Genomic DNA, 18,082 nt, shown 5'->3' with positions numbered 1-18,082 from the left:
ATGTATAATACGATATAATGGCCCTTCATCTCTAAATTTAACAAAAATGCATTAAAAAAATAACAAATTTCTGTCATTAAAAGGACGTCTTACCCGCATGTGTTGTCTCTGTCTTACACACCTACGACGGCAAATTTTTGTTCACCAGACTATAGTGTGCTGTTATTTTTGATACTTGAGTGTATTGGCATGACATTTAAATGTAAGATTATTATCTAGGGTCCTAGGTAGGCTTTTATTGATATTATTTTTAAGTAAGTAATGAGTAATGACCTTTTTGAAACCATACATTTTAAAATGATCCTAACTTGCTTAAAAATAATATTATCAATATAAGGTTACATGGAACCCTAGTTAATAATCTTACCTTTAAATTTTATAATAGGTCAATTCACTCTAATATCTAAACTAGGTACAACGGCTACTGATAGTGTCTTAACTATCTTGATAAATATTTTCTACTTAGTACAAAAAAATGCCGTCCCAGTGGGAGGGATGCCCTAGGCGTCCATACATTTAAAGGGGTGACATATAAACGAACTATAAAAAGAAAAATGTTGTGTTATTTTAGATATTAATTTTCCTTTTATACTGTAGTAAACCTACCAAATTGTGTACACTATTATACTATTAAATATAAAATTATGTAAATTATGTATGATATGCCTACAATATTGTATAAATATCAGTATTACCAAAGTTTAGAATATTATTGATACATTATTAAGACGAGTAGACGACGCTACACCAGTGTGTGTTGTCTCTGTCTTACAAATGTACAACATAGAAAAAACGGTTTCGCGCCGGATAGAACCACTCAGTCTGTAGTCTTAGTAGATACACCAAAAGTGTACACAACATTGAAGATAATATTTTCTGTGTCGTAACGTTTTTATTTGTTTGATATAATTAATGAGAAAAAAGTTATATTACTTTTAAAAATCTGATATTTTTACGTTCTCCGAACTTAGTGACTGTTGATATATTGATCTTTTCATAAAAATAAAAACTCTACGACACAGTTAAAATTCTACTCCATTCATGATGAAAATGTGGTTTCTTAGTTATTGCTGTAGCCTCCTCGATTTTTTCCCGCGCAAGACAGTTTTTGCTATTTTACATTTGTAAGATGGACGCAACACATGCGGGAGTGGTCTGCTCCCAATGATGATTTAATATACTTCAATTAGAATTTCCACTAATAACAGCTTATGAAGAACCTATTGTAGTATTACATTCTCAAGTTATTTGACAGTGAACAATTTTTTAACAATAATAATTTTAAAAAAAACTAATATAAATCGAAATTTTCTTATGCCTATATATAGTTGAAAAATTCTATAATTTTAAAATGTTTATGTATCTACGTCACTGCGGTTATTTTCTTAGAGTTAAACCAAAAAAACAAAATCAATTTTCGAAAACTGCGTTACATAATTGTAGTTTTTCGTTAATTTTTTTGTTTGTTTTTTCATGACGCTTTTGAAAATTTTTGGGAATTTTCACTTTTGACCCACCAAAGTACCAACTAGATTCACTTTCTTACCCAAGCAGATGCTAAAAATAAATAAATAATTGAAAAACATAAAACACATTGTAAATTATAAAATTAATAAATTAAAAAATACATCAATACATTCTGATCTCCTCCCAGAATCTAAAATACCTAATTTACTTATGTCTCTTCTATAACTGATACTGTATAAGTGTATCAACATCATGCATAATTTAATGTAATATGTAAAATCTTTTGTTTGTAAATTACTTCCGAATTATGTATCTGAAATTGATCTGATATTATATTATTTAAAGCTAATACCTAAGACTCGATAACCATTACAAGTTGTGTTTAATAAACATTTAATAGTTACTTAACATGTATTTATTAAACATCACATCTCAAAGTTTCATCCAGTATCGTCAAAGTCATCAGTTATTAGAAATTACCTAAACTTGGTTCATAATTCTCACATTGTCAATTTTCAAAAGCAGGTACCTTTAATTAATAAGTATTAAATATATTTAAATAATGAGGTTATACACTATAAAAATGTGAAGTTATTTTTAGGTACATATTTTTTATTTATTTTCTTGGGGGGAGGGGGGGGAGGCGTCAAATATTATTGCCCTAGAGTGATATTGGCGGTTAGGACGGTATTGGATGGAACCATGGTTTTTATATCGAGATTAAAAAATCTTATTAATTATTAGCGTACGCTGATACATACATAATTATAACATTAATATTCAACTAACAAAACAAAAAATTGGATATTTATGTACATAATATATTTTAATATTATATTGTGTTTTCGAAAGTCGCGCTCTATAAATAAAATTGTGTTCAGTGTGGCGGTTATCAGTATTATTTTTGACTACACTTATCGTCCCGGTACGACGGTAGGAGAAAAAACCTCAGAAAAACGTCAACCGCCCCAGCGGCCCATAACCACCGCCAACAAGACGTGGTGCCAGTGGTTGGTCTCGTCGAGTGAAATCTGAGAAACCGAAATCGATCGAAGGTTAAATCATTATCTATACCGACATGCGTGTGCGTGCGCGCCTATTCACGCGTGTATCGTCCTCGTATAATAAAACACCGGGCACTGGTTCGATATTTTATTGTATTAAATTTTGAATCGTGTTAGGATATAAGAATATTAAAAAGACGGGTGTTTGGCCGCGTTGTTGGCGGTGTAGGTAACACAAAAGCGGGGTGGACGGTGTGCGCGTGCGTGTTTGTGTACAACACGCGCGTGGTGTCCGTTCGTGCGTAGGAATAATAATAATAACGATGGTATGGTGACGATGGTGATGCCGATAAAATAACGGGCCGTGAAAAGAAGCTCTCCGGCGCACAGGGCGATCATCAACTATGTTTGTTGTGCATTTCTTGTACCCCTAACCTTTGAATTCAAATTGTATAGTTCTGTTTACAATCAGAAACTGAGTATTTAAGACGCGTTGGGCACGTCATGTTCGAATGTTTTTCCTTGGTATATAAGCTCATTAAACTTACCAGTTACCTTCTGAAATCAATGGTAGGTACTCGGTTTATTTATAGTTTATGTAACGGAATTATTATTAGTCCACGCAAATTAATTGAAAAATATTCTAAAAACAATAAAATCTTTACACATGTATAATTACGGTTCTATGTACTATTTGTTTATTTAAGAGGACGCTACACCCACATGTGTTGTCTCCGTCTTACAATTAATGTACAACACACCAACATGTCAAAATTGTTTTGGGTGGAACAACGTACTCCCTCTGTAAGTATAGTAGAATATTTCCAAAATTCCTCATGCATTGGAAACAACTTTATCTGTGTCATAGCGTTTTTATTTTTTGGTAGCATATATAATATTAAAGTTATCAGTTTGAGACCATTACATTTTTTTTGTTGTTTTCATTAAATTATTAAAAAATTATCAAAAAATTAAAAACGATACGACACAGATAAAGTACTTCTGTATGTGTTGTGAGATTTTTGTTATTACCATTACTATAAATACAAAGGGAGTATCGAGTGTAGTTGTCAAACAGTTTTTGCCATTTTGTACATTTGTAAGACGGAGACAACACATGCGGGTGTATCCTTTTAACTGCTTTCTAAATAAATACGAGTATGTAGTTAAAAGTATCAAATAATACCAACTTTCTTTTTTAAATAAATAAATTTATATAGTTTCCATTGATTTTATTGTTTACACATTAATGTATTTTGTTAGCGTGTGAACAACACACCTGTATTATAGTATATGGTACCTAAAGGATAATTATAGTAATTTTATTATCTTTGAATTTTTATTAATTTCGGTTAATGCAATTTTTTTCACGTAGTACGTACCTCGGGGCGTAGGAACAATATCGGGTGCCCGAAAGATTCACATACTCAACTCTCCCGGCTTCCCGCCAGTCGCGGGTCGTCGGTTCTACCGGATAATTAGTCAAATAATAACAGTTGTAGTAAAATAGTCTTGGTTGTTACTTTGGTATTTTGACTTAAGTGTATCGTGTATATAATGTGTGCATAGAATAGGAAAACACTATATTGTGTTTGTGTGTGTGTGTGTGTGTGTGTGTGTGTGCTCTCACAGTAACCTATTATATATTTATAATATTATTATTATTATGCTGGAAAGCCGACTGGAATCCACCGGTTGCCGCCGCATCCTACCTGACGGCATTCGCGCGGCGGTCCCCTCATCGCCACCTGATTGGTCGGTCGGTTTTTTTCTTCTCTACCTTTCTACCGCGTGTGTCGCCGTCTTTGCGTTCGAGCTCGTGTGTATATGTGTTGTGTGTGTATGATGTGTTGTGTGTGTATCGTTCAAGGCCAAAACGCCGCGGAGAGTCGGTTGTGTTTTATCCTGCTCGGCCGTGTGTGCGCGCGCGCGCAATTGTAACTACTCCTTCCAGTGGTGGCGTCGACGCCGCCGGTTTGCCGGTTGGCCGTTTGGCGTCAGCGCCTCTGCGGTTCATTTTCCCGTCGGTACCTGGTCCGCCTCGTCGTCGTCCACGCCGCTGTTTCTGGAACACCGCACGTCTCTTCTAACGGTAAACTCACTATACATTTTCTTTTTTCCCGGCCGATCTCGCTTTGTTCTTTTCGAGGTGACTATTTTTTCCTCCTGAACATTTTGGGTTGTCCCATCGATTACTCGCTCTAAGCTATTTTTTAATTTTTAAAAACAACGCCGCGTTTTCTCCCATCGATCAAGTAATAATTATTTCCCCCTTTGGCCTGTATGTTTCGTAATCGCCGCCGCAGTCAATTGGTTACCACTCCGCCGGCTCCTGCCCGTTCTCCACACTCGCCAGTCGGTAATAATCATTTTAATAATAATTTTTGTCGTTTGTGGAGGGAAAGTGAACGTTGTTTGTTGTTATTTAACTCGTACGACGCACTCACGTAATAGCTCTTTCCACACCGGCAATCGTTCGCCCAGTACGCGACGCGCGCACATCACGGTATCACACGCACATAACGAGCAAGAGGCCGCGTCCGCTCTCTTTTCGTGTATATTTTTTTTGTCAAAACCGATTCCGAATTTCTTTCTGTCGTCCGGTCTATAATTGTTCTTGGCGTTCTACGGTACACATTCTGATATTGTCGTCATCGTCATCATCATCATCACCGTCATTATCGATAAACCGAAACCTAAATACATCACGACGTCGTCTGTATTTTATCTTTTCGCGCTGGGTTCAATTATTATTCAATTGCTTTTTTAACATTTTTTCCCATCCCAACAGATAGTTTTGCCGTGTGCGTGTCGGTAGTTGCGCGCGGTCATTATAACCGTTACGACTCGCGTTTAACGATATACTTACTTTAATAGTACTATTATTGCTTGAACATGTGTAGACATTTTATACATTATAACCTACGATCGTTGTACACTTGTTGCTTTCGTGATTTTTCATTTTGTTTCGTTTGCATTGATATGCCAATCTCGACTGGTACGGTAAGCTGGTGTGTGTGTAGGGAAGTCGTTTTCCCATGAACCGAGTTTTTTGTTATACCCATTTTGTTGTAGCGTGTAAGTTCAATGACTATATAATATGTATATACGTGCGTGTGTAACTTAAATGGTTTTTGTTTTTCATGGATACATGCCACCGCCCAGCGTGTGACTGCTATGTAAACGATGCGTAATGTACAATGGTTAGACGGTCCGTGGGTGTTTTTCTAGTCGACACTGAATATTCAAAGCTGTGACTAGATCTACACTCATCAACTGCTTACCTGTTTCGTGACAACTTACGTGCATCAGTTTATTTTTCTGCGGTCAGGACTGTGCTCACTCTGCTGTTAAATACTTGGGTATACACCGTTCATGTTGTGTTGTATAATTTATTTTAGTATTTCGTTCCAATTATTATGTGTATTTTTTTTGTGTACAGACATTTCTTGGAATTAGATGAATTGTACATGTCTATTTATTACGTAATACGTTGTGTCTTATACAGTATCGTTCAGTTTTATGTTTAAACTAAAAATATACATTATTCGTATGTTCGTAATGTACGTGCATTGTGGGAATTAATTCCCAACTTATTTATACATTATTATTTTTGTAATTTAATGCTACGATTTTGTTCAATATAAATATGGGCGTCTTATCAAAATTATTATTTTCGTTATCAAATATGTCTTTTACTCTTATTCTACCTATTATGTTTTCAATATAACAATATTATAAAATAAAATACGTTTTGTGTTTTTATTATTATTTTATACCCCTTGTGATATGATAATATGTTGTTTAAATTAAGTGTGTACAAATAACTGACAAGAATTTGCATTGATTTCTCGTGATTAAATTTAAAACATGATACCAAGTCAGTAAATCGTGTGATATGAATATAATAATCAAAATACATTATACAATTTAAGTTAATTTGACCTTCTCTAGATAACAAAATCGATTCAGTGTATAGAGAAAATGAATGACTACAGTAATATCCTATAAATAATAAAAATTATATTACATTAATATATACCAAATTGTAATATAAATGTTGTTCAATATGGCGAGGACTGTAGATAGATACTTATAAAGTGTCTAAAAAGTTAATTTGTTAAAGACTTCAACCTGTGATTATTTATATTGCCTGCGAGGTCTAAAAACTGATGAAATAAACTGGTCGTTGTATTTATAATACCTAAATATAAGTAGGAATATCGTATTTTTGTTATTAATTTAATATAACTGGTTGTTAATTATATAATGATTATTGTTTAATATTCACTACCTATTCTGTAAAATGTTGAGATTATCCACAGAATGACTAAAGTTTAAAATGAACCTATTGTTATTCAAATGTGGATAATATTATAATGGTTAATTATATTTAAATGTATAAGTTCTGTTGGTCTTCAACTTTTGGTATTAAAATATTTATTAAGTCAGAGGTGTATATTAGGATTTTCTTGAGGAGGGGGAATGAATTTATCCAGTGGTCACTAACCCGAGGGAAGCTTTGCCCCCTCACTCTTCTCACCATCTAGGTTGCCTTAAATTATAATAACTTTTTTACATAATCGATACGAAATACGTTACCAGAATATTGTACTAATATATGTAGCATACATCATAGTATGTAACCTACTTGAGATTAAATATTTAATAAAATTCCTATTTCAAATATAATATGTGGCATTCCAACATTATTTTTTTCAAAAAAATATTAAATATAGTGACCGAATCACTAATAGTGTTTCGTATGAAGGATTTAATCCTCTTTCATAATGATATACCTAGAGGTAAAAAGGTCTAATATATTGACATTTATATCTAGATTTTAATTATAATTATCTCAACATTTTCAAAATTCAATTTTTTATTTGTTGAGAAGTACAAATATATGATGAAGTATTATTTTTGGATTCATACTTATGTTGTCTTAGAATAGCTAAAAAATGTTACTATTTTGCAATTCACACTTATAATATTGAAAATTAATTATCATTAAGTTTAATGTAGGAATGAATAACCGTTGTCTAAAGTACCTACAGACATATACGATTGTAAAATTAGTATAACATAGTATTAAATTATTAGTATTTACTATACGTATACCTATTATAGGTACTGAAATTGGAATATAATCACCCTGTCACAGTAATTTATAACAAAAACTGAAAAGTCTAAAATTGAAATGTCGGAAGTTTTCGCTCAGCGGTCGAATCATAATGAACATGATTCAATTATTACATGCGTATTATGTTCTAAAAATGAATATGAGCTATGCGGGTGTATAATATTTTCTTATATTATATTAATTTAATTATTTTATACAATAAATAGTATAAATATTTAGAATATTCCTTGCTTATTTTCTCAGAATCAGAATTGATTATTATTACAATTATGGACGTTACCTACTCGTCGTCTAAGGTTGAATCTGTAACAATTTCGTGTCTACGGATTACGATTAATACAAAGGAATCTGTAATTATAGAGCGTGAACGTGTTTTATTACATATCTTTATATATATAATGATACTGTACGTGTGTATGTCACTGAACTCCTAAACGGTTAGACCGATTTGAATGCTTTTTTTTTGTATACGTTTGGGTGACGCCCTGGATGGTTTAGATTCAAAATTGGACCCGGGGAGTTGATCAAACAGGAATTTTTAGATTTACAAAGGAAATATTTGTTTATATACGGTTGCTATTGGTTATAGAAGAAGTATAAATATATTTATTAGAAATTGGTATTTTTTTTTTGTTTATTGGTTGCCTGCAGTGATTCATCGGGCAGATCAGCTATAAGCATGCATACAATTGAATTTTCGCACATTGCCTACCAAGGTGGCTGAGTTGCACGTATAGCCGCTCATCGGCGTGTCCGCAATCAAAATAAAAATAAAACATATTATTTATATAAAGTCCTCATCAAACGGGATCCTCAATGCACAGCAGGTTTGCATAATATACTGCTCGTATTATCACCATCGAGTCTCATATAGATTTGGCATTTTTAACGGGCAACAAAGTGCACGACATCAGTTAGTAATATGTATATAAAATGTATGTGTAGAGTATTGAATTGCCTAATACAGCGGGGGTTTTCTTATATAATATTATAGAAATACTTATCTGAACATGTGTTCCCTTGGGATGCACAATAGTAAAAATTCCATGCTCTGTATCTCCTCCTAAATACCTCCGTATTTAGTTATGTACGTAAATTAATTTACAAGTTTAGAAGTGAGATATCGGAATGACTATTACCAGACACCTATAGCTGGGTTTATTTTTATTTCGCAGTATTATATTAATCAATTTTATTATTAATATTAATTGATAATAAAGTGATCAACTTTATGCTAATTTACGTGTCAGAAATATTATGTACGTAGTATAATAATATAGTCTCTGTAACCCGAAACTGACGATAACTATCTACCTGTGGGTCAGGATTATTTGTATAAGTTTATTATTATCGAAAACATTTCTAAATATTTTAGTAGGTTATAATAAAGATTGATTTGAGACTCGAGCATGCTAGGTTGACCATGTCTATATTTTTTTAATTTCTTGTGAAGGTTTTTAAGGTCGAAGAATGTTCATTTTTTTACATGGTATTCATTCGATGTGTCCGCAGATTGCGTATGAAATACAATAATTTAAAATTTGATGAGTACTACTTCACAAGACATTTAAATAATAATAATTAAACATTTTTCTCGTTCGTTAACAATCTTCAACAGCCTTATTTATGCTCTTTGCGTTCGTTAAGAGTTAACATTTATTCTCGTGGAATCAATTCGACCAATTATCGCAATACGACCGCCCATGATATAATTTAAAAATTGGACTGTTTATCGAATCAACTGGTTTTGATTTAATTTAACAATTTGATGTGTTCCCTTAATATCCCTCTGCAGTGAATCATATTAAGGACATGATACCATTCAAAGATACATTCGCTCATGTATTAAATGTTATTTGTTATGATATGTTTCGCAATATTATGTTCTTGTCTTAGAAACACTGTTTGTACTTATTATTTAATAAGACTCTCACATATTGTAATGCTATAATTTATGAGTATGTTGAACTTGTGCGTTTTGAACGATATTTGTATCGCGTGTACACAATCAAAAATAATCTGATTGGTTTTTATTTTTTTTAAACATTTATGTTATAGCTTTTATTAGTGAATAAATTAAAAATACTCGTAAAGAGTTTATTATGGAAAATAGATCTTTTAAAAATCACAGATGTACCACACACCTGTAGGTACATACGTTCATTTAAAACCGTATAGAATAATATGCTACATCTGAATCATCTGATTAGTGTGTACCATCAATGATTACTACGGATTAAAATTGTCTTTTCATATTTTTAAAAGAATTGTTATGTATAAATTTGAATGTATTTGATTTTTAATGGGTCTGGATTGACTGCGGCCGTCGGTTAATATAAAACACAATGCAAAATAATGCGCCATTCTTACCACTATAAGGTTAATTTAATTTTGTTGTAACTTTAATGTCATAATTCAATAAAATTGAGATTAAATAAATCAACCAATTTTTTTGACTGCTTAAAAACTTCATTATTTATGTTTTGCAAACAAATTTCAATTTATTTAAAATAAATTAATATATTTTGAAAGACGTGAATAAACTGTCTATTACTATGATTTATCCGTAATCCCAACCTGAAAAATATAAATATCAGTATTATGTTATTATGATACGGCATACTCAAATGTTTTTATTTGCCTACCAAATTGAATACTTTTCTAAATAATACAGGTATTGAACGATATTATAATTTTTGTTCGCTGTATATTTGTACCTATTGGTTTTTATAATAATAATAATAACAACAGTAATGTTCGATTTATACTTTTTGAAAATAATCATTTCTGTTGAATTGATAAATATTCTTGTAACGTTTCAGAATACACAGGCAACTAATATTATACAAATCGAAAATGAATTCAAAGTATCGGACTTTATTGATGAAGATAATATAAAAGAGTATGTATGCTAGAAGTATAATAATTTTATCTTAGTTACCTACGTTATTTTATTATTGTTGTTCGTATAAGTTTTTTGATTTTATGGTGTTTTAATATAATTTAAATAATATATTATTCTTGTTGGTTCGATATTTTGACTATAGCCAGTTTATGTATACTTAGAAGGCTAACCTCGGCTATATATAAATATCAACGTTAGTACAAACTATGTATCATGTATGTACAAACTACAAGTAGTAGGTGTAACTCTCTTACCAACAGCAATAATTATAATAAATGCGTATTGGCAAGTTTCGAAATTAATTTAGTTAGAAATTTAGAATCATTAGGGTATACCTAAGCTTCAATAACTATACCGCGTTTTATGTTAATTAGTTGCGTGGGTAATAACTAATAACTATTTCTTATTCGTAGTAAGTGTCATACTAAATATTTGCTGTTGTAGATGAGTATAATATACACATACATATATCATATTATGTTACATAGGTGTGATTTTAAGTCTGTATTATGAAACGCAAATATATGTACTTTGTTTGAATATGAAATTGTTAGGCTGGGTTCTTTGTAAAAGTTATAAGTCAATTTTCTTGTAGTTTATAGATCCGCAATTGTTTTGAACGAATGATTCGCCGAGTACGGTTATTTAGTATTTATACTCCCTTTTTTCTTCAACGATGCAGTTATATTTAAAATCTGATAGGTACTTGGAATTTTTAAATATACTTACTTAAATAGTACCTACCACATTTTAAAATTCTTAAGATTTTTTGTACCACTTAAGGAGTGTCGTGTGGAGATTATCTCCAGGAGATATATACAAGTATTTATATTTCTGTTTTTCAAATGAACTCCATTTTCTGTTGTAAATTTTTTGGATGACAATTTTGAAAATGTTCACTTATTTAAATCAACATTTTATACGAGCACTTTTTGATTGAAATTTATGTACGAAAGATGATAATTGATAGGTCCATGATTCTAGGCTTGGAAGATATTATGGGATCTAAAATGTAAGTAATTAATTTCAAAATTTATAATTTGCAAAATCAATCTTATATTTTTTAATACCCATTTTAAGAACTATTGTCCATATTCTTTAGTTTACAAATATTTAATAAATAAAATCTTAACTCAAAATGTTCAGTAAAATTATCTACTAAATAACTACAGTAAAAACGGGATCTCTAATTTGAAAAAAGAAGTAATTGCGTGTAGTCAAAAATATTAAAATACAAACAATAGTTTTCGTCAAAATCGATTTTGTTGTATGATTCAAAAATGAATGACTGTAGAAACTTTTTTCAGTTAATATTTATATTGATTTTTTCTAGCTGAGAATACATTTCAAAATATTTTTTTTCTTATTTATAGTTAGGTTTCAACTTATTTATGAAAACATTTTGTTTGTCAGTAAAGAAGCTTAACAATTTTAATACAATCGGTTTTTCTATAATTCGTCCTTACAGTAATTAAACATTTTTTTTTTTGTAAAATCGCTTAATTATAATTTTTACAAGATTTGTCAAAATCACGAATGTATCTAAAATACATTATATTAGTTAAGAAATCATAACATTTTAAACTTAAACACCTAAAGGTAAGTCCCTACCAAATAATGAATTTTGCGTTTTGCGATTCAATACGGTTTTGTCAAAACTATATAATTAAATAAGAGGTGCCCTCTAGTGTGCTTTTTGTATTTTATGTTTTCAAGATTTAACGATAAATCGCTTTTATCGCAAACTGAAACAAAATATTTTGTTTTTCTGTAATCAATCGCAGTTCTGAAATCTACCAATAAACATGTCAGCGTTTCGGAGAAGTTAGCTGTTGCTGTTCTTTTTAAAATTCCAATTTGGAACAAAAGCCATGTAAATAACAAAAAATAATTGGAACTAACACTTCAAAATGTGTACACCTCCAAATTACTAAAATCGTTTGATAATACATTTTTACTCAATATTTAAAATGTTGGAAAAATTTGAAATTGGTCATCAAAACGTGATGTGGCCTTTTACCAAGTAATCTTGTGTAACATTAATTTACACCAGACATTACCTAGGCATTAAAATTAAAAAATGTATTAATTTTTATTTTTTAACTAAAATATTATTCATTCTTTACATTTTTTTTCATGTTTTTGACGAATTTTGTAAGCATTCTTATACAAACGCAAATAAAAAAAGTTTGATGAACTACAACAACAATTTAAAATCGTTTTTCGTCAAATTCTGAATTTTCCTAATAATTTCTGTTTTACTATAATTTTAGATTTTACAATGATATGCGTCTTATCAGTGTTTCATCGCCTTTTCTGGTAGGAATGTAAATCTAGTTGGTACTTTGTTGAGGTATTAAGCAAACAATTCTTATTTGTTTTCAAATGCGTTGAGTAAAGTCTAAAAAATTAAGGAAATACGTGCAGGATTTTTACATAAATCCAGTTTTTAATAAAATCGATTAGGTTTTTTTTCTAAAACTAATAATCGTTAATACTTCAAAATTTTACCAAAATCTTATACGCAAATTTTCGACACAAGATAACCTTAAAAAAGTCTTGATTTTTTTGAGCTATTTATAGCCATGAAAAAAATTATAGATTTTTTTTAGTTCTTTTTCTAACATCGTTGATACATAATATTTTGCTAGTTCAAAAACCTAAAAATTAAGAAAGAAATTTATTAAGATTTCTCATAATTTGCCATAAGTGTGATTAAAAAGAAGTTATTATTATACTTATAATCCCACAATGAACAGACATTTTGTAGCTAAGTCATTGAGGACTTAGCATGATAAATTACACAATTTTGTGAATTTACACAAAGATTAAAGTTTTAAATGTATTCTTTAAACATATTTTTAATTTAACATTGAAGAAAAATCTAAAACGTTATAGTTTATATAGATATTTACTTAATGATATTGTTATTTATCATTTAGCATTTATAATGAAAACGCAGGAATGGCCCCATCAAAATCGTATATGTTAGGTTATCGCAAAATCATCAATCCCTCCCATCGCTAATCGCTTTTGATGGGGGCCTTACCTTCAAGCTTGAAAATGTTGTAATTACAAGGTTCCTTATAGGTTTTTTTATACTGGAAATTACAAAAAAAAATTTAGCATAAGTACCTATGTATTTTTTTATGGGTGATTGAAGTTTAAATTTGGTCCTCAGTGGATATTTACATGTAAAATAATGATTTGTTATTCCTTTGTTATTCAAAAAATATTATAACTAGTGATAACGGAACTTTTCAAGCTTAGTTAATCTATTTAGTATTTTTATTTCACAGTTGCTTCTTATGACCTAATAATTACCTAAAAAGCACCTGGCGTAGTGGCGTTAACTAAGTAGTGTCCTCTAAAGGATAATTTATATAATATGTACATCGGTTGCTCTAGCTGACTTGTACATTACATTACACCTGTTAACTGATGAATGATGATACTCAAGGTAATACACGTGTACTATGTACAAGTGTTCATTCTATGATATACTTAATGATATAACCCGTATCCTCATAATATTATTATTGATTAAAATGATTAGGTACCTAGGTATTATAAAATATGTCATTATAATTAGGTATTGCTACCTAGTGCCTACGGTTTTCTGAGTTTTGGTGTATTAAGACATATTTTGATTATTAAACATCTAGATCTAGTTAAAACTTCTGGTAATTTCGAAAGAAAACTTGGTATATACATAACTGGAAATATTATAAAACGCTCATCTTCTGCCTCGCCAGTCATCGGTATGATATATTTAAATGTAGAATATAGTTTTAAACACTTCATGTTTACAGTATACTTAACGATGAAACCTTGATGTATCCTAATTCCTAAGCTAACGAAAAATCAGTAAATAATGATACCTATTAAATGAACAAAATCAAAACAAATATAGATCTACGATTAATATTGTTATTATAATTTAGAGAAAATGAGATTTCTACTACTGGAGATGTCACGTGCAATTTTGGACTGGGAAATGTTAACAAAAATGATTCGTCAGCTAAAGTGGAAATAGCGTGCTTAATGAAGCACGATTTATGGGACAACTTCATATTTGGTCATGTTAATTATCAAAAATTTGACGACCATGTCCAGGAGTTAGTGAACGATATCATCCAGAAGAATGACCTAAAACCTGTAACATCATTGTCTGGACTTTACTGTGGAAACAACGTAAGTATAAATAAAGATAAAAACTACAAATTCATACATGATTAGTATACCTAAACTATTTGCTTCTTTTAACAGTAGTCATTCATTATCTTAAAAATATTTTTATTATTTATTATTGTTATCATTCATTTATCATTTCTACTTTTTTGAATGACATCATATTATCAAAGATGGGTAGTAACTAGTTAAAAAGTTAAGGTTAATTTTTTTAAACTTTTGAACTTAACTAGTCAGTTAAGATTTTAATCAAACTATGAACTTTACTAGTTTAATTGACAGTAGTTACTTTTATAATACAAACACTTTTGTTCTTTTTATTGATAAAATAATTTTGTACCAAGATATATTTTAGTAAGTAAGTAGGTAGGCATAATATTATAATATGGCCTTAACTTTGCTATTTGATGTATATATTCAAAAAAATTATTAAATTATTTATTAATATTTAAGTGTAAATAGTTAAAATATTTAATTATCATGTGAAATATGTATTTACAGTATACACTGTACTTTGAAATAAAAGTTAAATACAATTGTTTGTTATTCTTTAGAAAATCAGAAAAAATTCAGCTACTCTTTATGTGATTCATGCACTATTATACTAATTTAAAAAAGTAGACTAACTTTTTTAAACTGAGTTAACTGTGTATTTTTTTCTATATTAACTTTTAACTTTTAAATTAAATCAATGATTTGTTAACTTCTAACTTATCATTCTTGTGTTCTTTTAACTTAACTTAACTTGAATTAATTATTTTCATTTTGAGTATTTCGATGCAGATACCTTACTTATGCTTGTAACTTGTAAAATGATGTAACCTATTTGTAACTACTCGTTTGAAATTTGGTATTTATGTATTGAAATGCTCTGAAATATATTATGCTTCGGAATATGAAATTAAAAATGTGTGTTGTTATTAAGAGAATTAAAAACTTAAAATTTATAATGATGAAGTGGTAAAAAATATTGTTTTTTATATAATCAAGTTGTATGTAAAAACTACTTTCATACATTTTATTTAAGATAAAATTAGTGTTTTGAGTAAGAATCAACTTGTGTGCATGTAAATATTATTTAAAAAAACTGACGTACAGCAGTGCTCGAATGGTAAAAATAATATAAGAAATATAGTATTCCCTTTGTTCGATAAAAATATGGACATGTTTGTGTGTTATTTATTATATTGTGTACTGAAGTGTTGCAATATAATATTATTTATGACAATAATGACAATGTGTTGAATGAAATACAATAAACAATTGTTGATTTATATTATTTGATATTTCAGACAGAAATAACGATTTCTGGCAGTTTGCGGTTAATAAAAAAAGAATTATTTCTTGATTCCTTGCATGGTTTTATAAAACTCGATTTGTCCGAAGCCGAACAACCTATAAAGTCATTGTTTGTGAATCAGATTTTAGTTGTTACCGGGTCCAATCCGGATACTAAAGTTTTCAAAGTCAAACAATTTTATGCTGACGCTTCACTGCCGCTGTCAAATAAATTACCGAGCTTTTCAATAGGTTATTGTTACTGATATCTATTTTCTGGCAATATTATTATAATTTGCATTAGTGTCTTAAATCATACGAAGATATTTTGTAATGTAAAATACTTTTTTCAGGTAACTTAAACTTAATGGTTGCCGCGGGACCGTTTTTTAGCGAGTTGTCTCCACATGGAAAGTTATTGAAATCTCTGGTACAAAAAACAATCGAGTTGGAAGCACAGGTGCTGATATTGTTTGGTCCAATTTTTGATGCAGATTTCGGTACGCAGTTGAACAAAAGAACATCGGAAGATGTTCAAAAATGCTATGACGAAGTGTTAGAAGCTACACTGAAACCGTTGTTTAGGTTTGTAACTAGTTACACGTGTGAATTTCAACGTATACAGACAATTAATTAATTTGTGTTTTTATCTAATTCTAGCAACCCGGCAACTCAAAACATAAAATTGTTGGTATTTAGTTCTTGGAAAGATTCCGAAAATTATGCTTTCTACCCAACTCCTCCAAATTCTGAGTCGAGCTTGCCAACTTTGTATCCCAACAACGCTTACATGGTGTCTGATCCAAGTGTGTTTTCTGTCAATGACATAATAATTGCTGGTAACGCGAGTGATTCTCTTATGGGTCTACACGTTTCAGCAATTAATCAAACTCGGTGAGTTTCAGAAGCATTTATGTTATCAGCAATTTGCATACATGCGTCCCTAAAACAAAGTTGGAAGTATAACATTCAATTTTTGTATAAAAACCTTTTAAACTAGAAAAAAATCTAACACAACTAATTCCAAAAATAAATCTTTATTCTACCTACCAAAATTGTCTAACAATTATTGTATGCAATCTTCACTCTCTAACATATATTAATTTCTATAGGAAACGTAATAATTAATAAACAACATGGGACTAATTTACACTTCATTTTCTGGCTTATCAACAATATGTCTCCAGTAATAACAATTTTCCATTTACTTTTTTTATAGTTAGGTAATTGAACCCTTTCTGTTATCATTTTAAGGTATTCTATTAACTATAAATGAAGTTATAACTTTATACATATAAACCTAACATAAAGGGAAGATAACTGTATATTTTGTGGATGGGATTTATTTCTGTATTTATGATTATTATTATAAATTAAAGATGATTTTGTTAAATGTTTAAGAGTTTGAAATATATTGTTCCAACACTGATAAGTTCATCTTAGTGCAACTTTGTGTGTTCTAATGGTTATCTATTGTTCTTTTTTTATAGAGAAGAAATGTTTACTAAACTAGCCAAACAAATTATATGGCAACGATGTTTGCACCCTTCGTATGTTGCTAACCCTAACGTCCCCGTGGACCACCTACTGTGGTTAGAACATAGTACATTTCAGCAAAATACTCCACACATTATACTGACATCTTCGCAACTCCGTACATTTATAAGAGTAATATTTTATGTTAAATATGTATTAATTTTTTATTCTTGTACTTATAAAACTAAAAGTTATAGAACTAATTGATATAAATTGTTGATTAAGTCATTATTTTATTTCAGGTGATTGAGGGTTGTATGGTTATCAACGTTGGACAGTTAGTCAAACATAACTCCCAAAAACAAGCAGTAGCAGGAACGTATGGTCAAATTCAAATAGCACCTCCTAAAAATGGTAGTTGGTCAACTCAGACAAATATTTCAGCTGAAATCGTTCACATTTAATATCTAAGCAACATATTATTATTTTTTTGTAAACTAATTTCTATTTTTTATCAACAACCATGTTAAATAAAATATGCTAAAAGTAGCTAAAGGCATTTTTTAAAGTGTAAAAGTTAATGAATTTCTGTCTGGATTAAAATTTTTATTTATTGAA

General features: G+C 29.9%; 1 protein-coding gene across 1 annotated transcript in view; it reads left to right on the top strand.

Annotated features, from left to right (window-relative positions):
- The window catches only part of LOC111030230 (DNA polymerase alpha subunit B), a 23,904-nt gene extending 5,822 nt beyond the window's left edge, over positions 1-18,082 (top strand). The window contains exons 5-11 of the mRNA XM_022309632.1: positions 10,437-10,516; positions 14,464-14,713; positions 16,003-16,240; positions 16,342-16,573; positions 16,649-16,882; positions 17,479-17,656; positions 17,767-18,082. Of these exons, the coding sequence (XP_022165324.1) occupies positions 10,437-10,516; positions 14,464-14,713; positions 16,003-16,240; positions 16,342-16,573; positions 16,649-16,882; positions 17,479-17,656; positions 17,767-17,928 (1,374 nt within the window). The 3' untranslated portion in view covers positions 17,929-18,082. The remainder of the gene's footprint in view (positions 1-10,436; positions 10,517-14,463; positions 14,714-16,002; positions 16,241-16,341; positions 16,574-16,648; positions 16,883-17,478; positions 17,657-17,766) is intronic.

This window comes from Myzus persicae, unplaced genomic scaffold (assembly GCF_001856785.1).
Source record: "Myzus persicae strain clone G006 unplaced genomic scaffold, MPER_G0061.0, whole genome shotgun sequence".
Classification (NCBI taxonomy): Eukaryota; Metazoa; Arthropoda; class Insecta; order Hemiptera; family Aphididae; genus Myzus; species Myzus persicae.
Note: the sequence above shows the minus strand (reverse complement) of the source record. Positions and strands in the feature narration are given on the sequence as shown.